Raw genomic sequence first — 24,881 nt, 5'->3', positions numbered from 1 at the left:
GAGCTGACTGTTTGGGCACCTTAGGGTAATTACTAGATTTTAGCATATATAAATGGGTTTTTTTTAATGCAGATTTCAGTTCTGATTTTTAAAAATCTCACTCATTTGTTTGAATTGTGACTGTTTTATCTGTCGGCATTTTGAATAACTAAAATATTTTATGCTGGGGAGAAGGTGTGGTAAAATCTTATTTTAAAAGATGGTCTCTGTACCAAATATAATTTGAAGAATTGTTTTAAAATCTGAATGACCTTATTTTCCCCTGGAAGTGTTCTTTTTAGATCTGTGCTTCAAAAAGAATGGACCGACTGGAGGAAGTAAGGGTAATTTCCTAAGGACTGGCTAATTAACTGATAAAAATCGACATTTCATAAATACATTGCAATAGATGACTGGGGAAATAGGATTAACTGTTATGGCAGCCCTTGAGCCTAAAATACATTGATCTTAATCCTGTTTCTATATGACATTATTCATCTGGTTTTTTTGTTTGTTTGTTTACTGCATAGGAGGTTGATATGGGAGAGGGAGTGCTTTCCTTTGGGAGAGGGCACATGATTTTGGCCCCAGACATGATGTAGCAAAACTGTACATTTACTTGCTCTGTGTCCTTGGGCCATTTCTATATGAAAGGAGCATCCTAAAGTCTTTTTGTTATAGAAGGTAAGAGAGAAAACAGTAGGCACTTTAAAAATAAGAGGCTTGAGGGAATCAAGACTATCTATCCTTATCCAGAGCCGGTAGCTCTGAAGGTAGGGAGAAGAAACAAGCATGCTAAAGCAAGAGGATGAAAACTGGAGGTTATTTGACTCCAAGTTTTACAAACTTTTCAAAGTCTTTGTTAGCTATCCCACTCACCACCTTACCACTGAGAAGGGACTAAATGATTTGAAATCCTTCCTGTTTTGATAGCCTCCAAGATCCCTAAGATGCTGGACTCCTAAGGACCCAAGACCTAGTGTTCCCATTTATCAAACAGAGCCATATGTTTACACGAAATCTCTTTTCATCTGACTTTAATTCAGTTAGGCTTATTAAAAACAATAGATTTTTTTTCTCTTCCTCTTCTATGTCTCTCTGCTCTCAGTCCTCTAATAAAACCCAGTATCCTTTCCAATCATTTGTGTTTGGCGCAAAAGACTTGGAATGGGGAATTACATCTGCGTCTGCCGGGTACTGGGCAGATCACTTTTGTAGATTCCAGAGGTAACAAAATCCTGGCATCAATCAAGAAATTACAGTCTATCCCTTGTTTTTCAGCGTTCTTCGGCTTTATAAGATGAAGACATGGGTAGACTGGTAAAGCTGAGGATTTGTACTATCTACCATTTCAACCATCTAGTAGTATCATTGTTTTAATTTCAATCCTAGAAAAAAATACGACCTGGTGGGGTAGGTGGGGTGTGTAATTCTCTACCCAGAGACTCTTCCCTCCACGTGTTTCTGCAGTTTTCATGGTGGTAAAGCACATCCGGGCCCAGAGGCTGACAGCCCCCTCTCGGGCACATGGCTGCCCTTGAGGCAGCTTGGGCCCCATCTGTGCCCTGGCACACAGTGCTTCTCCGCTTGGAATCCAGGGAGCTCAGAGTCTTGTCATGTTGCAGCTCCCAGCTCTTGGACAAGTGCCAGGCATGTTGATGCCAGTACCGGATTAGGTTTCTTTTTTAAAAATTCATTTTGTGAACTCATCAAGCTCATTTAACAGAGGCTTTGGTCGTCAGTTTCTATCATTGTCCCATCCCTCTAAGAGGCTCAGCTTAAAATAAAGGAGAGACAAGACACTAAGCCCCGGGTGTGTCAGTGGGTGGATGCCCGCACAGGGGTGTGTGTGTGTGTAATCACAAGGTAAGTACACCTTTGGGCTTGGCAGGTAAATGACAGATGTTAGCAACTCAGATGTTAGAGCCCCCTCATGAAGGAGGCTCCCCTGCCTAACAGAAAGAAACATCTAGAGGAAAGTTGTAGCCAAGGGTGAAGATTCCAGGGAGCAGGATAAGGTCTAGCTGTTAAAAGGCCAGGAGTTTTGAGTCTGATCTGCAGAGCACTCCAGGCGTTGAATGGAGAGTCTGTAGTTAGAAAGATGCAGAGAAGTGCTTCCGGTGTCACTATCTCAGTTCACTGGCTGCGGGAATGGGGGCAGGCAGTGAGAAGAGGTCCACATAAGACATTTGAAAATAGTCCAATATGTTTCGAAAAAGAAGGAAAACCCATGTGCTAAAATTTATCTTTCCTAAAGTAGTATATTCTTCCTTGAAATAAAGTCTAGTTGTCACACTGGCTTCATAAGATCTCCCTTAGGGTGATATTGAAGGCCTGAGAAGAATAGAAACCCAACCAGTTTTTAGCCTTGTACTTTGCGTTGTCCTTGGAGTAGATTTCACTCCCACCCCCGCCCCCAGATCTCCTGCCCTTCGCTTTTGATGTCTCCTGAGCATGCCCGGTGGGTATTATAAACTTTTCAGGCCGGATGCAAAGCCAGGAAAAGGAACTGTGAAACTGTTCATAATAGGTAGCTCGACCCCTCCCCCTCTGCAGCCAGAATCTAGTAGTGGGTGTCTCCAGAGACCCACACCCTTGGGGAGGAAGCCAGGTGGCTCCCGATACAGCTATTGGCAGTGAATGGAAAAGCAAGGAGTCTGGAAAGGCTGGCTTCCATAGGGAGCTGTCCTCTAATGCAAACCAGTTCGTCCCTGAGGGCAGGAGAAATACCGCTGAAGTCTGTTTCACTCAGCTGGTAGCTACAGTCAGAGTCTGAAGTGGGCCGCACAAGACAGATTTCTTTTGCCAGAGGGCACTTGCCGACCTCACTTGGAGCTGACTTGCACACCCTTGCGGATTTCAGCCAGCGTCTTGGCCATCTGAATCTTAGGGAGTTGCAGAGCACGCCTGCAGGGTCTGAATTTCTTACATAAACACAGCGCGCTGGGCTAGCAGGCGTCCCTGCGGCGACAGCTGGTCTCTGCTCCGTCGGCCCTAGCGAGCCGAGCGGCTGAGTCCCCCCCACCCCCACCCCGGCCTGAATGGAGCATTCCAAATTGGTTGTGAATGGAGGGCCGGGCTCCCTTGCAGACTTTTTCAATGAATAACCAGACCCCATTGTGCAGGCTGTGGAAAAACAACCAACTCAAACAACACTGGGACTGTTAGAAATATGCTGGTGATTGGCAGTTTGGAGAACCTCCAAAATTAGTTTCCTTTGGCTTCCCTGTTGCTCCCTGTTCTCCAAGCCTGGGCTTAATGGGGTTTGAGTTTTCTTTTAAGTGCTGACTTTAACCCTCCAACTGCCAGGCTGGGGGGCCTGGGCTTAGGGCTGCTACTGACCCATGGGCCCGCCCCCCCCCCCCCCCTTGCTTAGTCTCCCATTTTAGACTGTAGCTGTCTAAAGGGAGTGATAATAGGAGAGGGTGGTTTAGCTTCCCTGGAGAGAGAGGTGTTGAGACTTGATCTGAGGATATTACCCTTTTATCTCTTGGTTCCCATGGGGCTGTGGCTTTATCTCCCCACTGAAGAGTCCTGCCTGCTCTTCTACTCCAGTCTTTACTCCAGGCCTGAAGAACGGGTGTTTTTCTGCTATAGCACTTTTACTTAACATTTTAACATGGGAGGGACCTAGCTGTAATTTCTCGGCTCCTTGGCCTTCTCTCTCCCGTTTAATTTCCCACTGTAGTCAGATACCTGTCATTTTAAAATGACCCTTCCCAGACTGGTCCTCAGCTATGGGGGAGCCTCACTATGGCAGCAACCCTCCCATGGGGTACTCATCAAATGCCTTTTCTCCTTAACATCCCAGGAAGTACCAGAAAGAACCCAGCCTCTGAGGAACCCCAACACCAGAGTGGCCTCCTCACCCCCAAACTAGGCCAGGTTCTAGGGGTACCCTTGCCTCAGTATCGCCCACCCTAAACATCTTCCAGCCTCTTGGCTAACAGCTCACAGCCATACCCCCCCTCCTTCCCCACCTCAAAGGGCTGTGTGGGCTAGACCAGGGCCGTATGATAAGCATAAAAAGGACAATCCGTTAAAAAAACAAAACTTAATAGTAATGATCTGGTGCCATTTCCTCAGGGTTTTAAATTAAGAGTTCTTCTTAGTCCCTGCTCGTCATCCTCACCACCTAACAAGGCTGTTTGCATTTGTGCTTTTGCTGTAAGGATTTTTTTTTTTCCTGTAATGTTTCCTTTGCTGTAAATTGGTCTTGCAAGAGTGTCTTCCCTTCCCTATTAAAAAAAGAACAGGCCTGGGCAGATTGTCCTTTTGTGAGAGAATTTGAAACCTCTCAGGAGGTAACCCTAGATATGGGCTGTGTAAGAGGATGCTGGTAGTTGTGCTTCTCCAGAGGGGCTGAGGAGGACTTGGCTTACATAAACACTTCTCAGCTGAGTGCCTGGAAATGCTTTGTAATTGCCTGAAAGGGCACTTAACGAGGGTCTTTTATACTTTTCCCATAGAAAAGGTAGAATAGAAGAGGGGGGATGTCTCTTCTACTTGGCTGCCCACAGTAAAGATCAGATCCTGGAAGTCCTACCCCAAGTTTCCTAATCTGAATTTTAATAGAGAATAATTCAGTAGGGACAATGTCACTGTGCTGAGGGTACCTCAGCAGAGTCAGAACATTTCTGCTTCTCTTCAGCTTCGTTCTCTTTTCTTTCCTTCCCCACCAGCCTGGGATCTTATTTCTTGGGGAATAAAGAGAAAACAGCAGCGTAGGGCTTTAATGTATTCTGTATTTTGACATATTAAACAAGGTCCCTGCTTTCCAATTTCCATTCCTGTCGAAACAAGAAGCAAACAGTTTCTCTTAGGCTCTAAGTGTGTCCAAAAGCAGAGAACCCCTGTCACGTGTTTCTTAACGTCTGCCTGAGCAGTAGCATGGTGCTCTGTGCGCAGCCGACACTTGGGGAGTGTGTTTTGCACACCACGGCTCTCTGTTCTGTTCCCTCCCCGCCCTGTTGCTCAGCAGGCCCCAACGCCAGCCTCCAGCCTGCAGGGAAGTAAGTTTGTAAAGTGAGTTCTGAAAGCCCCTGGGATGACCTTAGTGATAGATAGAAAAATACTAGCTAGGGCTATTTCTCATTTTCTGATTCCTCTCTTAAACACATACACTAGCCAGGTCTACCCAGGCTGCATCTAGACTTTGTGTGGCTAATGCTGTTCTCCAGTAAAACTGTATGTGTGAGGGGACAAGTCACAGTTTAGGTACCCTTGACACACTTGGTGCGTTTCTGCTCTTAGGAACGTTGGGGTTATAAATAGAAGGGAATGGTTCTCTCCTACGAGAAGCCTATTTCTCTAGGGTTTGAGTTTTCTCCCGTCAGACTTTTAAGATGAACTTTAAACTTGAAGGTAAAATTTTCCACCGTGATTAAATCCCACTTCAAATATTCTTGTTGCTTTAATGCCAGTTTAGATGAAAATCAAATAAACTGGGAATAAATTATAGAAGGGGTGTAAGGTTTGGTCTTGCATTTTTTTCCATTCAGGAGGAATGTGCTGTTTCCCCCTTTCCTGATGGTGTGTTCCGCTGTGAGAAGCCCTTCGTGGTAGAATTTGCTGTGGCTGACGGAAAGCCCACAGTGGGGGGAGCCAGCCTTTCACCTCTAACCGAACCCGAGTTGGGAGAACAGGGCCCTATTTAGGCCTCTCTCTCAATGGTAAAAGTTAAGCAAATAAGTTGTCTATCATATTAGTTTCTCTGTGGCCTAGAGTTTTGGGATGTGACACTGATGCAATTAGAAATATTCATTCTGTATAAAATATTTTCATGGCAGAGCCCCGTATTATAATACACAAGCCCTACCTCAGAGTTGGGCCAGATCTTTTCTAAGCTCCTTTTTCTCCCTTTCATTTCTAACTCTTATATTCAAGGCCTCTGGGTTTCCATTTTTGGAATTCTAAAATAACAATCCTAAATTGTTAGGATGAATGAGTCCCTGAAAGAAAATGAACTGCACAAATCCAAGCTGTTTCAAGAATAATACTAAAGTGTGAAGAGAGTGTGAACTTGAAGTAAATCTGAAACTAGTTCATCTGGGTCAAAAAAAAAACAAACCCAAAACCTCTCTACTACCATTGGCATTAAATTATCTTCCTTATTTGAGAAACCAGTTTTCTATTTAGAAATGACTATTTGAAAGATGCAGTTTCAATAAGAGGCAGCTGTTCCGTGATAGGCCCTCTTTCTGACCTGCAGTTCCCCTCTGAGTCAGGACATTCCTGATTTAGTACATTCAGCCAAGGTGGGTTCCTCTTACTAACATGACCACTTCTTTTGGGAGGAGAAAGAAAGCATTAATACAAAGAATCTTTTTCCTTCTAATTTAGCCAGACTTAGAATAGAGGCCCTTAAAAAAATCGCCTGTCATTATTGTTAGTACTGGTAGAGGTGAAGAAAGGATAAGGCCAATGTCCTATAAATTCCATTTAGCAACTGCTCTTCCTAGTTGATGACCAAGGACATGACCAGCCAACCTCTTTACCCTGGCAAACTTGCCACTGGGCCATAGGTCCCCCTTGAGGACTCTTTGGCCCCTAAGCCCTCCCTGTGTATAGGCCCATCACCCTGACCTCTTCCCAGCACCTGCCCAGCCTTTCCAGCCCCTTGTTGCAGAAGAGGCAAATAGATGGCCTTGAGGACCACTTCTCTTCCTAGCCAAAGCTATCCTCGCTCTGTCTGCGCTTTAGGACCTGGGCATCACCCTTGTCTCGGGTCACGTTTTCTCCTCTCCGGAGGCAGAGTAAAGAGGTAGGGGAAGCCTGGAGCACCCCCTGGAGGCTAGAGTGCCGCCCACATTTTGAGTGGTCAGCCTGGGTGGTACTGTTCTACCTTTTGGGTTGCAAGTGTACATTATACACTGACCTGCCAAACTGATTTCCATGGGCAAAATTTAGTTTTTCATCTTCTGCCCAATAATATTTCAGCTGGTGATTTGATTTTGAGATACCGTGTCCTGGTTGTGCCACCAGTGGCTGCCATTGCTGGAAGAGGCAGTGGAAGAGGGGGCAGGGGAGGGAGGAAACTTTTTGTGGGATGATACCATGGAGCTGGGCCTAGCAGAAGCAAACCTCCAAATCACCCACCTCCCCTCCCCATTCTATGAAGTTACTAGGTAATATAAACATTCTAGTTCATATAAGGCCCCAGCAGTGTAAGAATGCCCCCAATAAAGCCCTTTCCTATAAAGTATAACCCCCTTGTCCAGTCAGTCCCTCTTTTCCACAGAGAAATTTAAATCCCTTTTTAAGTGTAAAACCACCATTTTCATCTCTTCCTGCTTTTACCCTAGCCAGAAGGGCTTTGTTTGGGGGTCTAAAGAAAGCTACAACCTCGGGGCCCCTTAAGCTGGAGCTTTGGCTTCTTCGGAGCTGGATTTCTCCATTGTTGAATCTATCTTGTGTCATATATTCCACATTCCAGGGAGCAGTAAGAGCATAAAATACCATAACACCAGGCCCATCCAAACAAAATTTAGCAACATTTCACTTTCCAGAGCCAGTGTGAACACTGCAGCTTCTTGTCATCGAAGCACCAATCTCACATACAGCCAGCCTTTCCCCCCTGAGAAAGCAGCATTCTACAAGCCCAATACTTGATCTGGGGCACAACCTAGACCCATGTTGCTCTTGTCAGCTCGAGTCCATAACAGAGATTTAGGGTCATCCTAGGTAAACAAAATGGAAGAGAGGCCTACAGAGCATGGCCTCATGGTTTTAACTTCTTCGTGGTATCAATTCTGTTGTCTAATTTACAACCCAGGTGGGAGACATTCTATCAATAACTCTAATTCCTGTCTCCTGGGAGAAATTCCACTGCCTTTGCAGGTGACCTCTCAGAAGTTTCAGATACCACTCTCTACTAATGCTATTTATACCTTTTCAAAGTTGGGCCAGTTTTTTTTTAAGCTCCTTTCCTCCCTTTAATTTCTAAACTTCAAGACCTCTTGGTTTCCATTTTCAGAATTCTGAAGTGATCTTCTCATGTCCCTGCTAACAGTTTGTCTGCCACTCCATTTGTGCATTGAGAGGGGTCTCTCTGGAAACAGTCTCCATACCACCTTTTTAAAAATTTTTTTATTTTATATTGGAGCATAGTTGATTAACAGTGTTGTATTAATTTCAGGTATACAGCAGAGTGATTCAGTTGTACATATACATGCATCTATTCTTTTTCAAATTCTTTTCCCATTTAGGCTGTTACAGAGTATTGAGCAGAGTTCCCTGTGCTATATAGTAGGTCCTTATTGGTTATCCATTTTAAATATAGCAGTGTGTACATGTCAATCCCAATCTCCCAATCCACATCATCTTTCAAGTAAGTGCCTATCATTTTTTATAGGAACTCGCCAAAAAATATTCCTGGGCTTGCATCCCCCAAAGTTTCCAGCTGTAGAATTCCAAATACTTGATATAACCTCATTTACTCTTATGAGTAAGAAAGGTGTTTTCTTCCCTCGCCTCTTTTCCCACTGTAGCAAGACTCTAGTTTGGCTCTAGTTTTGTAGGTTATTATTTCACTCTGGTATTACCCAGCCATCTTCATGCAGGGTCATCAAGATTTGAATCTCGCTCTTGGGCTGGTCCTGTTCCAATACCAATGTAATTATAACCCTATTTGTTGGATCTGACGGTCTTTTCCCATAGTCCATGTCATGATAAGTTCAAAGGCTTTTTTCTTGAGCTGATTATGTTACCCCAAGTTTCTAGCTCTAAATCATGAAAAACAGAGTGGGTTTTTTTGTCCACACACCAATTCCTGAAGCCTCTCTTCTGCTGACTGTAGGTTTTTCCCACTGCTTGGGAGAAATCTGATTCCTGGAGCCAGATGTTCCAGGAACTAGTTTTATCAGTTCCTAATTTGGCTCCTACGTTATTTATTGTACGGAAGATGATATTGGCCATCCATATAGAGAAGACTTCTTTAATTGTTAATTGATGAATTCTGCTACTTCCTGGTTGATCTTACGTCCTGGGGCCCTGAAATATATCACCAGGGTGATAGTCAGTCCTTTGGTCCTTACTGAGAAACAGGACAAGTAAGGAAAGAATAAGCTGGAAAAATCAACATATCCCCCCACCACCATGATTAGTCTCCAATCTAAAACCCTGAATACTATCCCTGTTACTCATCATCATAAACCTTGTAGTTCTATTTGATTTCTTAAACTATGTGAATTTATTAGTGTGATGAAAACAGAAGTTACTTTAAATAAATAAAATCTTGAATACTGCCACTGTGACAATTGTGAAGAGATCTTTCCCTATACCTACTGATACCAGATCTATCCCAGAACAGAAGCCTTGCTTTCTCCACGTAGGACTTTGCCCAGGACAAATGCAGCTATTCTTGCCATTTGAGATTCAGAATGAACCTGCCCTGAAATCTCAGCCCCTGTATGTGGTATGCTCACCCAGATGTTGGCTGTACCAGATGTTTATCATATTTCCCATGAGTTATGTGGAAAGCCTGTTTCCGTACCAGAGTCCTGCTGCCATTCTTGATTCCCAAAATGTAAATGCACAGGGGATTCTCCAAACCAACAAACTTGAACACAATTTAGGTCTCCAGCTCCACACTCCTTTCTGATCTCTTAGCCTAATAAGCTAGGTTGGACCAGTTGTAGCTCCCAGAAACTCTTGTGCCTTTTTCCTCAAGGCTCAGGGCACCAAAAGTCCAGGCAACCCATTTCAAGCTTCCTCTCCTGGCCCTGGCCCTGCTCAGGCTTTATGGGCAGAAGGAGCCAAACCAGCTACTTGGAGGGAAGAATGAAGGAGAACCTCGAGGAAGAGAACTTTAATTCCTTTTAATTCTGCCAGCCTTCACAGCTTGATGATGGCTGCATTGTGCCCTTCTGAGGACTCGGGATGAAATCTAATGAGTTGTTCATCTGTTCCGGTAGTGTTCTAAATCTGTTGTGCATATACATTCACAAGGAGTGGACATTCTCCATTTTTTTTCTTCCAAAAATGCTTTGTGATCTTGAGTTGAGCTTATGTTTTAGTTCCTGTTATATGTGTATTAATATGTATATGGAACTACTGATCAATTCTACTTTTGTTAATATTTTGTACTTGTGTAATTGCTGTCTTTTTACCCAGGCCATAGTAGAGGTGGCACTGGGCAGTAGTCATGGTGATAGCAGTGGCAGTTTTAATTTTGCCCTCTCTTGGGTGTTCCCTTCTCCTTTCTAAGTGGGCCAGGGCCAAAAACATATTTGAGAATCACTGGCTTAGATGTTAAGAGTATGACAACATTTGTCCTTGTGTAATTTTAGATTCCCAGGGCTATATTATCCAAACATGGTAAAGGTACGGTATAAACAGGGCAGTCTCCTTCCAGTTTGGTAATAGGCTAGGGGTGACTTCCGTCGTGTGTAAATGCATGGTTTTGAAGTTCTTAGCACGTCTACTGACCTGTTAGTCAACCATAAGATAATTTTTTTCTCCAAGTATCTTAGAGGAGATGAGATATAATAGCTGTTTTATCGATTTATTTTTAAAACATATTGCTACATTTACTTCATTTCTCTGTGTATAGATATTTTTTTTTCCAAGTTATTGGAAAGTAAGTTGCAGGCATTATGACATTTCACCCCCAGATACTTTAGCGTGCATCTCCGAAGGACATTCTTCTACACAGTCAAGAAAATTAACTTTTATTCAGTAATATTCCCCAGCTGTCTTTTATAACTGATATTGACATTGTTATTGATATAGGATTTGACTAAGAATCATACATTATGTTTATTGTTATGCCTCTTTTATCTTCAATCTATAACAATCTGCCTACCTTGCCGCCTCCCCCCAATAACACTGACCTTTTTTAAGAAATGAAATTGAGTTATTTGTAATGAGGTGGATGGACCTAGAGTCTGTTATACAGAGTGAAGTAAGTCAGAAAGAGAAAAACAAATACCGTATGCTAACGCATATATATGGAATCTAAAAAAAAAAAAAAACAAAACGGTACTGGGCTTCCCTGGTGGCGCAGTGGTTGAGAGTCCGCCTGCCGATGCAGGGGACACGGGTTCATGCCCCGGTCCGGGAAGATCCCACATGCCACGGAGCGGCTAGGCCCGTGAGCCATGGCCACTGAGCCTGCGCGTCTGGAGCCTGTGCTCCGCAATGGGAGAGGCCACAACACTGAGAGGCCCGCGTACCAAAAAAAAAAAAAAAACCGGTACTGATGAACCTAGTTGCAGGGCAGGAATAAAGAGGTAGACATAGAAAATGGACTTGACATGGGGTGGGAGGGCAAAGCTGGGGCGAAGTGAGAGTAGCATCGACATATATACACTACTGAATGTAAAATAGTTGGCTGGTGGGAAGCAGCAGCATAGCACGGGGAGATCTGCTCCGTGCTTTGCGATGACCTAGAGGCGGGTAGGATAGGGAGGATGGGAGGGGAGGCTCAAGAGGAAGGGGATATGGGGATGTGTATGCCTATGCCTGATTCGCTTTGTTGTGCAACAGAAACTAACACAGTACTGTGAAGCAATTATACTCCAATACAGATTAAAAAATAAAAACGGACTTTTTTTGAAGGGTCCTGGCCAGTTGTTTCGTAGTTGTTGACTTTTTTAGGGTACATTTTTAAAGGATATGTAGAAATGCAAACAACATACAGAAATGCTGACCTTAGGCCTGGAAATTCCCTGTGTTTTCTCACCTCTCATATCCATGTTATAATGTTGACCTCTAAACACTGGTAGAAGAACAGAGTGAGTCAGATGGAGAGAGACTGTGCATGTTTACTTAGTTACATGCATGTTTAGTTCCTGGAGAGAACTAAACATGCATGTAACTAAGTAAATGAATCCCTCAAAAGGAGAGGGCTTTTGAGGGATTCATTACAATTTTTTAGCAAAGCTTACTAAATAGTTGATTTTACTATTTATGGATGATTTTTTGCTGTATTCAATTTTTGAATTTATGTTTACAAAGGTTAGCTGTATCAGATATTAAAGAAGATGGCACCGTCCCCCAGATCTCCACCAATTCTGCTTTGAGTACTTGTGCCCCTTAACTAAATTTGATAACATTTCAAATTTTTATTTTTGGAAACTGTCTCCAGGCAAAATCAATGTTAACCATCCATTCAAACGGGTTTGAGCATGTCTCTTATTTGGTTTAGAAATCTAAAAGGCATCTCCTTTTCCAGATACTTTTTTTATGTGCCAGAACCTGTCCACTTATCTCATCTCCCTTAAACCTCTTTGGTTCCCAGAACAGGGTATTATCTCCTGTCCTTGTCATTTGCTATAGCAATTGCAAAGAATATTGAGATTAGGAATATATTTTATGCTTGAAATGAATTTCTAATCTACTCAGGCCTAAAATAAAGACATATTTCTGACCCCTTCTAGTAGTATGGTAGAACTTAAAGTAAGCCTCAGCCTGCCTACCCCTTTTTTCTTACTCACTAGCTATCTATGCTTTGTCTCAGAATTTGTCCAAAACAGGCCTGCACTAAGGAAAGGTAGCAGTATGTTGGAAAGTAAGCCTTTTGGTTTTGTTGTGCACAGAACTCAAGGGACACTGCACCTGGTGACTTAAAGCCCTCTGGTCTTTGCCAACTGGGTACCCTGACAAGTTAAGAGTCATCAGGGGAGAAGAGGCCACACCTGCTCCTTCCAGACGGCTTTTGTATTTCTGTTTTGCCAGTGTCATTTTTAAGTTCATATGTCCCTCTGCCCTCTTTCCTTGAGTTCTACTGACAGCCACAGTCAAAGAGCAGTACAGGCAGGTGTCTCGGGCTTCCCCCCACCATCATTCTTTTTTTTTTGTTGCGGTACGCGGCCCTCTCACTGCCATGGCCTCTCCCGTTGCGGAGCACAGGCTCCAGACGCGCAGGCTCAGTGGCCATGGCTCACGGGCCCAGCCACTCCGCGGCATATGGGATCTTCCCGGACCGGGGCACGAATCCGCGTCCCCTGCATCGGCAGGCAGACTCTCAACCACTGCGCCACCAGGGAAACCCCACCACCATCATTCTTGAACTAAACAGTATGTATTCCATACTATGGAGGGAAATGAAGCAGGATGGTAGTGGCCTAAGACAGGAACAGTGACCCAAAGCTGGTGGCACAGGGAGTAGTAAGCTTAGGAATGGACCTTCCCTTTACGATTATGGCTCTGGAATCCTGAGAAGTCTCTCAGCCATGACTGTGTACATCCACACCACATTTGTTCACGAGTGCTGTGAGCGGCTCTGGATACATGGGCTGGCCACCTGGAACATAGCCTCATGGACATGCCATTTGGAGGCAGGTGTTGGTGTTCTGGTCAACCTTCCATGTATGGTAAGAAGATCGTCCCTGTCAGTCGTGACCAAATAAGGTCCTATCCTGAGGTCATGCCTGCACAGCTGATTTGGGAAAGATGAGTCTGTTCCAGATGCAAGTAATGAAACTGAAGAAGGTGGAGAGGAAAACCCCAAAACAAAATCAGAACGGCGGCACCCAACAGAAAGCAGGCAGAGCCTGTGTGTGATGGAGGAGAAGTAGGATGGTCTTAGTCTCTCTCCCGCGCAGACCGCAGTATAACTGACTGGCAATTTCTTTAACACTCAGTGACTACATAAACGCTGTATGTATTCACAACAAAGGCTGTGGCGAATTGAAATTTGATGATCACGAAACACCAAAGGAAAGGCTTATTATTAGACAAGGTGGTTTTTGTCTTTCTGAAAAAAATTCCTTTTGACTCAAACTGTCGTGCATCATAACATTCAACAAAAGTGTTTTCCTTTGTTTTGATCCTCTGTGCTGTAATAGTGAAGTTCACTGCCAGCACTGGCATGGGGTAGCTGCCTTGGACAGAATCCACAGGCCTGTACTTGTGGGCAGGAAACAGATTTTGTCAGCAGAGGGAATTATTATTTCTCTTGAATAGACTAGTTTGTCTATTTTTTTTTTTCTATTTTGAAACAGTTGGGTTATATCTTTTTGAAATACTGCTTCTACACCATCACAGAAGGAAGATTTTCTGAAGTTTGAGAAATCTTAGTATTAACTCAGTGATGCTATTTGCCCAGGACAGGGCTCTGTTTTTTTTTTTTTAAATAGGAACAATTGAAATAACACATAGCAATCATAAGAGTACAGCTTGATACATTTTTATACTGTATAAGCCTTTAGATCAAGACCTAGAACTTATCAAAATACAAGGAGACTCCATGTGCTCCCTGAACAGGCACCACCCCCAGACTCAGGAGTAACCTCCATCCTGACTTTAAACACTGTAGAGTAATTTTGTTTCCTTCTGAATGTTATTGTAAATGGGCTTATGTAGTGTCTGGCTTTTTTTGTTGTGTCTGGCTTTTATTTATGAGCCTGTGTTGTTAAGTGTGATTGTAATTTCTTCATTCTTATTTCTGTGTAGTATTGAAATTTTGTTTGAGATTACATTGAGCCTATACATAAATTTGGGAAGAACTGATATCTTTACAGTATCAACCTTCCAACCTATGAACATAATATATTCTTCATTTATTGAGAGTTCTTTGATTTTCCTCAGGGTTTTATAGTTTTCAGTTTAGATATCTTGCATGTCTTTTATTAGGTGTGTTCCTAGGTATTTGATGTTATCTGTTGCTATTGTAAATGTATTTTTTGAATGTCACATTGTTTTAGTTACTGTGTATATAAATCGTTCTTTTTATGTATTGGTCTTATAGCCAATGATCTTGGTAAATTAGCTTATTGATTATTATACTTTATGGATTCTTTAACATTTTCTGTGTACCCAGCCAGGCCATCTGTGAATAATGAGAGTTATATTTTTCTTTCTACTCTTTTTGCCTTTTATTCATTTTTCTTAACTTACTGCACTGGCTAGGATCAGGCTTGATTTTTGATCACTGTGTCAGATAGAAAAATATTCCAAGGAGTTCCCTAGTAAGAAAAGCAACTGTGAAGTTAAGTTGGTTGATCTGTGAACATCGTATCTAAATTTTAGATGGTATTATGATGGTCTACAAAGCAGCACATTGTACTTTGTAATGCATGCCCACAGATACGGACTTAGATCTTGTCAGCCAGCCACCTTGTCTTTCCTACCCTTGACAAGCAGAGACTCTCATATATTTGTACATGGATCCTTAACAAAGTTCTTATAGTCAAATAGGGGTCCAGACAGCTCACTCCAAGTGTTCTTGCCTCAGAGGTGGCATTAAGAGGGAATGTCAAGAAGCAGTTTCAGGAGGGGTGGGGCATTTGGGGTGCGAGATGGTATCCATGGCAACAGTGTGGCATCTGGCTGATCAGTGACTGACTGTAGAAGATGCCAGGCCTTCCAAAGTGCCTGCAGCTATCTGAATGAGAAGATTTTGATCAGCAGGATATAGAAGGGAGAATGAGATCTTCTAGATGAAATACTAGGTTGGGAGGCAAGGACTGTAAGAAGTAGAGGCCACTGGAGTCAAGAGATGTTAGTTGCCAGTAGGAGTGAGGCAGGGATCCTGGGTATTTTGGTGGCCTAGAGATGGGGAAGGTGTAAGCCCTTGAGTGGATTCAGGTGTATCAGGTGTGCCTCCAGCTGGCGAGTGCAGAGTAAACATGAGGACACAGACCCTGATAATTGGCAAATAGTATTCCTTCATCTTCTTCTCTGGTGTTGTCTTCTTTCTCGACCTCTTTCTGTATTTCTTTTAATCCCTTTTTTTTTTTTTTTAATCCCTTTTTGATGTAATCTTTTTCTCTCAGATTCCCTCTGGGAAGCAATGTGATGGAATGACTAGCAACTGTTTGGGACAGTATCCTGATCACTTATAGCTGTGAGACTGTGGCGGATTACTTACCTTTTGATTCTTGATCTTCTCATCTCTAAAATGGAGACAGTGAAAGTAGCTTTCTCACTGGGCTGGGAAGATTGAATAAAATAATGTATATAAACAAACTGGCCAAAGCCAATGATAAGGGATCTGTCTGGCTCCCTCTCTCTTGGTCTACCTGGTTCTTTTCCAGAGGTGTTAGTTCTTATCCATTGTTCCTTTGTTCTAGAGCACTTTCTCTCAACCAGATGTAATGTGGTATTTTTGTTGTTTTCATTGAAAACAAAGTCTATGTCCTCTATTTTTGATGTACAAAGTGGGTGAGTGCAGTATCTCCCATTGCTGTCAAAGTGGTAGATCACTGAAATGACAGTGGGGGGCTCTTGCCTCCTTTCCCCTCCAATATCAGAAGCTCCAAGACCTTGAGCAATTCCTTTAACTCCTCTGGGCCTCAGGGTCCTTATCGCTAAATGTAAGGGCCTGAATTAAGTGGATCGTGAGGCCCCAGTCCAACTCTAATTACACCTGTGGGAAGATGCTAAAAGTCAGACCTCTCACTAAATTATGCATGCCCTGAAGAAAGGACTGCCATGTCTGTTTTGTTTACTGTCGTATCCCCAACACCTTCAGGATGCCTGACCCATGGAAGATGTTCAATAAATGAATGATTGGATGAATGAATGAAAGAAATTTTTACAAGGAAGGCGGCCCACGTTTGTCAGGAATTGTTCTCAGGGCACTGTTGGCTTTATGGGCCCATCTTCTATAACTGAGCTTAAGCTCAAATTTTCTAACTGTAGAAAATGTTTATCAACTCAAATAGTCAAGTAGCATCTCTTTTCAAACCTCCTACGGAGTTCATGCTCCTCTTTGTTTTTGTGTGTCGTTTTTTGCGGTATGCGGGCCTCTCACTGTTGTGGCCTCTCCCGTTGCGGAGCACAGGCTCTGGACGCGCAGGCTCAGCGGCCATGGCTCACGGGCCCAGCCGCTCCGCAGCATGTGGGATCTTCCCGGACCGGGGCACGAACCCGTGTCCCCTGCATCGGCAGGCGGACTCTGAACCACTGCGCCACCAGGGAAGCTCTATGCTCCTCTTTTAATTGCAATTCATTGCCGTGATTTATAGTCCTCAGTCTCTGTCATCGTTTAGTAAGTTGCCCACGCGAAGGTAAATACTCTGTTTTTGAAAGCACAGTGTATAATTATACAACGTCATAGCACCATCTGCAAGGTGCTGTGCCATTTTCTTTATTTCTGAAGGCAGCATCATATATCTCATTTTACAAAGAGGGAACAGGCTGAAAGCAAGGAGCATTCCTTGGACTTCTAAGTTCCTGCTTAAAATACACGACTAGCTCTGACTAGTGCATACCACCGTCAGGCACCTTCATACATCCTCTGGCCCAGCAGTCCCTTTGGAGACCAAGCCTTCGTCGTAACCCCTCACAGGGCCCCTACTGGCTTTCCTGTCAGTGATCTGTGAAACTTCTAATTCTCGCTCCTGCTCTGTACCACTCTCCTCTCCCTCCTTCGAATGGTTGATTCCTGAGGGAAAGAATATTTATGACTAACATCGTGTCTAGCCTTGAAGGGTAAATGTGGTCCCTGCCTTCAGGGTTAAGAACTAATTGGAAATATAACCCATTCAATCACTTATTATCGTAGTTGATTCAGGCTGCTATAGTACCACAGACTGGGGAGCTAACAAACAACAGAAATTTATTTCTCACTGTTCTGGAGGCTGGAAGTTTGAGATCATGGTGCCAGCATGGTTGGGTGAGGGCTCGCCTCCAGGTCACAGACTTGTGTCCTCAGATAGCTGTGCCCTTGTGACCTAATCACCTCCCCAAAGCCCCTCCCCCTAATATCACATAGGGCATTAGGATTTCAACATATGAATCTTGGGGGTCACAAACATTCGGACCGTAGCACTCATCAGCTATTTCTTGAGCTCCTCCTTTGGTTAGAGAACATAAGATTCCAGGTATAGGACAGTTTGGTGTGGTGGAAGATACCATACAATCAAAAGCCAAAACGGTGTAGTACACACTAAGATACTGTGTAGATTTGAGGGAATCAGGACATCCAGTTAGCCAAAAGCTTAGATTCTCTTTCCAAATGGGTAAATACTATTCCTGAAGACATTATGAAAGTTTGCTTTCTGGGAAGCTTTGGTTTACCCTCTGGTGTTAGTCCTGTCAGCAGAGCTGGTAACTTTTATAACAATATTGTGAAAATGTCAAAACATTTCTAAAACCTGAAGTGAGAAAATTGAATCATGCCATAACTTGTTTACTCTCCAAACTTCGGTAAAACAGTGATTATAAATGATTTTCTTTAGATAAAGTCAGAAAAGTACTTTCCAGGACATGTAACTTCTGTTTACGCTGGGGCATCATCACTTTCCCTCATTACCTTGCCAAAACTTTTATGGCAGAAGACTGGTAAGAGGAGAAGCAATGACACAGGGGCAGTGCCGTGAACCACCAGAGCATCCACTGCTTTGGAGAAATGGTTTTCTGTGTCAAGTCGTCGATTCTCCCTTCTCGTTTACTAACAACATTCTAACAACAACAAGCTTAGCCATTTTCTGTGTCTGAATGTCTGAAAACATTTGATAGCAATTGAGGGTTGGCTGCCATGATGTCACCATCAAAAAATCACAAGAGAGACTCTAATGACTTCTAAATATAATCTGCCAGTTCTGAACTTACTTTGCATGTTCGGGAAAAGCAGTTGGCATTATGTAGAAAAGGAATAATGAAAACCTGCCCTTGCCAGTCAGTCCCTGGCAGGACTTTGCTTTATAAACTTGTCATCTGTGATCTAGTCCTCAGTCTCATTTGTTCACTTCTGAGTCCAGAATTCAGGGGTTGGAGGAGGCACCTGAGAAACCAGTTGGTGGGAAGATTGTTCAGTCTTACCAGACAGGAAAGGGATGATCCTTTAGCTAATTCTCCCTAATAGAATCACTAAGAAAACCAATCTCCTGGAAGATGGCTTAGAAGTAAAGATTGAATGGAACGGAAAACTTTAGTGGGTCACCAGAGCACTAAGCTCTGTTAGCTATTTAATGAGAATTTGGATCCAGTGGAGAACAGCTGGCAGGAAAGCTTAACTCGTTCCCCTCCCTCTCCTTCCCAGATGCTGGACAGAGAGTAGCAATGCTAGCCCGTAGCTAGAAGACAACCCTTACGATGCAGCATCTTTAGAGTTTGCCCTTCTACTTTGGGTAAAACGCCCTGTCTAAAATGAGTTAGCTCCTAGATACGGCAGAAAAGACAAAACTGGTTGGGTTTTGCCACTGCATGTAGGTCACCTTGGTTTGAAAAACTCTTACTCCTCTGCCCTCTCAGAATCACGTATGGAATGTGCAGTCGACTTCTAAACATAAAGCAACAGCTCTGTATGCTATCAATTTAGGAAAAGTAATTGGCACCATCTGTGAAAGGATTGGTTATGAGAGCCTGCCCTTCGTGGCCGGGTACTAGGAGACGCATGGAGCTGACACGAGCACAGAGGTTTCCAGGCCTCCTCCTGGAGAAGTATGCAGTTAACCTCTCCTCGGTTGTGGTTTGGTCCATCGTTGTATTCCTTTGCTTTTAAAAATTTTGAAATACCCCTAAAGTTGCATATTTCTTACTCAGAGCTAATATTTAGTTGCTTGAGGAAGGACTTTGAAAAATCATGTGTTTTTTTGAAAGTCGTATATTTAATTTGTATATATGCCTCTGTATTTTGCCACAGGAATTTTGAGCCTTTGATAAGCTAACGTGTAATGTCTACCAGTATCTTTTGGGTGTTGTTTTGTCCTTTTCAGAAACAAAATTGTTCTTATCTGCAATCCTTGTTGTTCTATCACACCTGCATTTTTCTTGAAGAAACATCACCTACAGGTTCTTTAAGGGCCTCAGAGCTGCTAGGAAGCAGACCCAACACCAAAGAAGTTTGGTGAAAACAGACTTGGCTAATGTAAAGTGTCAGATGATGATTTCTGACTTTAAAGAACGTTTCATTGGTTTTAGATGGTAGGCTCTGTGTTAAGGGTTGGGCTTTCTCTGGCATGTGATTTGACACGAGTTTCAAGAACAATCAGCTAGTATAGGGTTTGCAGAAGGAAGCATTGTGCTCCCTGTTAATCAGCTGTCCTCTGTTCCTCCCTCATCCCTCTTCTGATTTTAGTGGTGCTTCATGCCCCACCTCCAACCAAGATCAAACGGGAGCTGCACAGCCCCTCCTCTGAGCTGTCGTCCTGTAGCCATGAACAGGCTCTCGGTGCTAATTATGGAGAAAAGTGCCTCTACAACTATTGGTAAGTGGAGCCAGAGGAAGGCTGGCCAGGAAGTGGCCGGCACGCTGATTGCTTACAGTATTACTCAGCAGATGCTCAGTGTAGCGCACCCCATCTTTCATGGCAGTGTAATGATCCTCTAGGTGTAGCCAGTCCAAATGTGGCTTTGTCTGCACGTAAAATGCAGAACTGTTAAATCGGCTCTCGGGGGGGACTGAGTTCATGGGGTACTGAGCCCTCCTAAGGGAAAGAACCTTGAATGCTGGGATATTTGATCTGTGGCTTCGAGGGAGGGAATATATGCTTCTCCATGTCTATCATATGTTAATGTGAACTTTAAGCACCAAAGAAGTAATCTTCAAATCAGAATATATGAAAAAGTCCCCATGCTTGTGCCCTTTACTTAAGAATATCCAGGCCCCAGGAATGAAGCTTTAATTTTAAATCATTCTTTGCTCTGGAAGATAAACACAGGCCTGCCTGAAAGGGGGAGGAGAAGAGTTGTTAAGTGATGTTACAGCAGAAATTCATCTTCAATAAAGAATCTAATTCCTGGGAACCCTGGAATTCTTGGAGAGGGGGGCCAGAAAACTCCTCCCAAGGCATACTTTCTCCCCTCATCTGTCCACCCCTGCCCACGCATACATGGAGAATTCTTTTAGAAAAGGGGAAAAAGGAAACCGGAAGCAGAGGCTAAAATTATCTTTGAGAAGAATCACTAGAAGTGTTAAACAAGTCCCTGTGACGCAGTGTGTTTGTCACTTTGCAGGGGTACAAATATTCCCTCGGGCTGCCAGCAATTTAACTATGTTAATGCTGTCATTTCCTGGCAACCGTGGGCTGCAAGCTGGACCTGGTGACCATGCTAATGGCTTCATTGCAGCTAAATGGTTCCTTCTCTTTTTCTGTTTACAGTGCCTATGATAGGAAGCCTCCCTCTGGGTTCAAGCCATTAACCCCTCCTACCACCCCCCTGTCGCCTACCCATCAGAATTCCCTATTTCCCCCACCTCAGGCAACTCTGCCCACCTCGGCACATGCCCCTGCAGCTGGCCCAGTACCAGGTGTGGGCCCCACCCCCAGCCCTCATTCACTTCCAGAACCTGGACCGCAGCAGCAAACCTTTGCGGTCCCCCGGCCGCCACATCAGCCCCTGCAGATGCCAAAGATGATGCCTGAAAACCAGTATCCATCAGAACAGAGGTGGGTGCCTATCTGGGCTTCCTTTACTGCCTCCTTCCCCCTCCCCTTTACCTCCCAGGAAGTGGGGAAGCAGTTCGTCATATTTACCAGGTACCTATAAAGATCTCATTCCATTGAGGCATCTTGTGATGTTACTACTAATAATATGAATAGGACCTGTTTATATATCACCCTGTACCTGAGGTACTGCACATGGGTTATAGACATTACAGCGTCCTTGTGAGGTAGGTAGGGGAGAGGTAGCTGGTACTCTCCCCATGGCAGAGGCAGAGGAAGAGGGGCCTGCTCAGGATGCACAGTCCGTTGACCATGGCTCCTCATTGGATGCTGCCTGCTAGAATGGCACTTTGGTTTATCCTACCCATAAATATTTTATTACCATTTTACTTACATATTAGGGAAGATTGCTGAGTTATAGGAGGTATTATTACTCATTTGATTTTTAACACATTTTTACAGTAGGGGATTACCCAAGGACCTTATTTATAATTTTTCACTTTTGAGATAGAGATCTCGACTTCACTCCAGGTAGTTCTACATTCTTAATAAGGAAATTGAGGCATCAGGAATAACTTGTCTGAAGTCATTCATTCTCAGAAAAACTAAGATGTAAAAGGAATCTACTCTGCAAACACCAAACTTAACCTCTTAGGTCCCAGCCTTCAAAGTCCATTATCTGCAGTATTCTAGAACTTTGAATGCTTGTCACCTTCCTTTATACAGGATATTCTGCGGACCTGTCTTTTTTTTATTTCAAGTCTCCCTGGGATGAGGAGATAACATAGGGGGTGGTTGTCTGTGGTTACCAAGGGCTGCCAGGTGGTGACCATTGTTTGTCCTTTCTGTCTTTCTTGCTCTGCATAGGTGGGTGTAGGGGAGAGGACAGGAGAGGAAGGATGTATGAGTGTTTCTTCCCCCGGCCTGGTCCAACCCAGATGCCTGCCGGTATTTAATTGGAGGTCTCTTTCTTTATTTCTAGATGAAATGCAGAAAAGCAAGCGCTCTTGTCTGGTTCCAATTCCCTTCCCCCTTTGCTGTGAAAGTCACCATAAAGAACTATATAACTTGTCTGGTTAGTGTTTATTCACCTGCTGAAGCCAGGGGGCCACAAACGCCAGTAATATACGAGGCCTGAGGGGAGAGTGTTGACTGGGGGCTGGCTCGGTGGTGGGCCTTGGTTTCCACAGGGAGCTCATCTAAAGGAGGCAGCTACCATGAAGCTTTTGCTAGTTCTTGCCTTGTATTAATAGTCTTATAGTTTTTCAAAATTTGGATTTTTATGTAGAAATTCCAGGTTTGTTTGAGGTTTTTTTGTTTTGTTTTAAGCTGGCAACTAACTCATTTAAAACAGCGGTAACACTCTGCAGACTAAACAAAACCTCTCTGTGGGCAGAATCACCCTTAGGCCTGCAAGCTTGTGAACTCGAGCCTGGATGCCATTTTTATTTCAATAATTTTTCTGGTTTTATGTTTTTAAACAGTATCTTTCTGATTTTCTGCAGGGATTATTAATTGAAGAGGAGGGTTGGGGTGGGGTATATGTTTGGTATTTGAAATAATTAGCAGACTTTATCTTTATTACACCATATAGAAAGGAAAATTACTTCGTGTTGAGTCTGTTTTATTCCTGTTTCCTCCCAATCTCTGTTTCTTATCCAGGGACCTGTGTAAATAGATGGTGTCAATGGCTAACTAAACTGGGGGAGAAATCCCCTAGTTCTGCTGTGGTTATTCATCCCCTTGCAGCCCTGGCAGGCAGGGAGCCTTAGTCTCAGTGATGAAGTAGGTTTGCCTCCTCCCAAAAGGAGGACATTTGATCCCTGAGATTTGAGTGTCTGTCCTCAGGTGTCCAAAGGCAGGAGCCAGAAAGTAGGTATTTCTTTTGAGGGGTGATTCCTCCCTGAAATCTGCTTGTCCACCTTGCACTCACTTCACCTTACCCTCTGCCTTTAGGAATGGTGGGTCTGAAATAAAAAGACCTCACACACACAGGAGTGATAGAGATCCTTGAGAGAATTGGGGTGAAGGGCAGGCGCCTGGAGAGGTGAAATACAAGCAAGACTGGGTGCTTAGGCTTCTACCCCAGACCACTATAGTCTCCAAGCTGAGGGTGCAGGAGTCCCCATGGGGGGCTATTAATAATGCAGATTTCTTGCTCTACCCCAGAGATGGAGTTGTGGTTCTGGGGCAGGACCTGGAAATATTATTGTCACACTTTGGGACATCATGGTGCCACCCTCTCTTCTACCCCCACACCTACTCCAACACATTTTTTTTTCTTTTTAAGCAGCAAGTACCCAATACTCTGAATTTTGTTCTTATTGCCCTTGTCTGTTATTAATGAGATTTGATATCTGTGTGATGCAGAATACATCAAAAACATGACAATTGATTTTGCTTGTAGATACTGGATAGCGTGCAGAAAATGAGACAAACTAAAATCCCTAGTCTGATTTTGTAAAAGTAATAGGAGTTGTAGTCATGTATGATTACAAGCTTAATAATTACATATTCAATAACTCATGCCTGCCTGAAAGTGGGGCAGATTAGTTTGTAACTGTAGCTTGTTCTTTGCTGACTTTTAATTTAAATTAGAGGGAATATTGCTTCAAAACTAACCCCATAACAGAAATGTGATATTTTGCAGGACAGAAGGAAATATAGTCTTATTTGAGCTTTTTTTTTTTTTTTAACAGCTCTGTAACCAAGGCAGAGTTAAAAAAAAAAAAACCCATTTTACAGATAAGGAAAAAAAAATCAGACCTCAGAGCATCTAAAGGACTTCCTAAAGGACACATAGCCAAATACAGGGTCCTACATTTAGAAGCCAAAACATTAACATATAAGTACACCATTTTGGTTATGCTTGCGGGAGGGAGGTTGCTAACAATCTACTGAAAGCTGAGTAAGGGACCTTGAGAAATCCATTTCGACCTTGAATTTTATCCATCTCTTTATCTCCTAAACTACCAGAACTTTATCCATCTCTTAAACTACAAAATCCTACTTAATTCCCACATCACTTAGGTAAGCCCACATTGTAACACCTATATTTTCTGTTTTGCTCACCAAAGTGCCTTATTTCTTCAGTTGAATAGAGCAAACTCTTTCAGGTTTAAAAAATCATGACTTAGACCCCTTTCTTTAGACCACATTTAGCTCAGTATCTTGTCTTCAATGTTTATTGATAGCGATTGTTTGCTAAGATTATACTTTAAGCAAGTAAAATATAATCCAATCAAGAGTACATTCTTAATGTTTTGTATAATCTTAGTATATAATTCTTTACAACTCAAAATTCGTTTTTAGAAGATAAATACTGTGTTGGAAAGCCGTGATTTATGTTCGTTATTTCCTCCCCTCAAGGAGGAGAAAAAAAAACATGTAATTTGGCATGTTCAGACATGTTCCATTTATCCTTAAAGAGCAGCTGCTCCTTGAAGAGGAGAAGTGCTTCTCATGCAGCTTTTCCACTCTCACAGGAGTTCTCACTGTGCTGTTTACGAGGTTTACATGTGCTGGGTGGAGGAACTTAGAAAATATTCCTATGTTATGCCCATAGTCCTGGCCAGATACGTTTTCATCTTTACTATTCCATTTGTCATTCCATCTCAAGTTGAG

The 24,881-nt window shown here is 43.2% G+C and overlaps 1 protein-coding gene across 2 annotated transcripts in view; it reads left to right on the top strand.

Moving 5' to 3' along the window:
* The window catches only part of ETV5 (ETS variant transcription factor 5), a 56,488-nt gene that overhangs the window by 7,456 nt on the left and 24,151 nt on the right, over positions 1–24,881 (top strand). For both annotated transcript variants that reach the window (XM_032631482.1, XM_032631483.1), the window contains exons 6-7: positions 19,949–20,078; positions 20,973–21,260. In XM_032631482.1, coding sequence (XP_032487373.1) covers positions 19,949–20,078; positions 20,973–21,260 — 418 coding nt within the window. The remainder of the gene's footprint in view (positions 1–19,948; positions 20,079–20,972; positions 21,261–24,881) is intronic.

The sequence above is a fragment of the Phocoena sinus genome, chromosome 4 (genome assembly GCF_008692025.1).
Source record: "Phocoena sinus isolate mPhoSin1 chromosome 4, mPhoSin1.pri, whole genome shotgun sequence".
Taxonomy (NCBI): Eukaryota; Metazoa; Chordata; class Mammalia; order Artiodactyla; family Phocoenidae; genus Phocoena; species Phocoena sinus.
The sequence above is the reverse complement of the archived record's forward strand: the minus strand, read 5'-3'. Positions and strand labels throughout refer to the sequence as shown.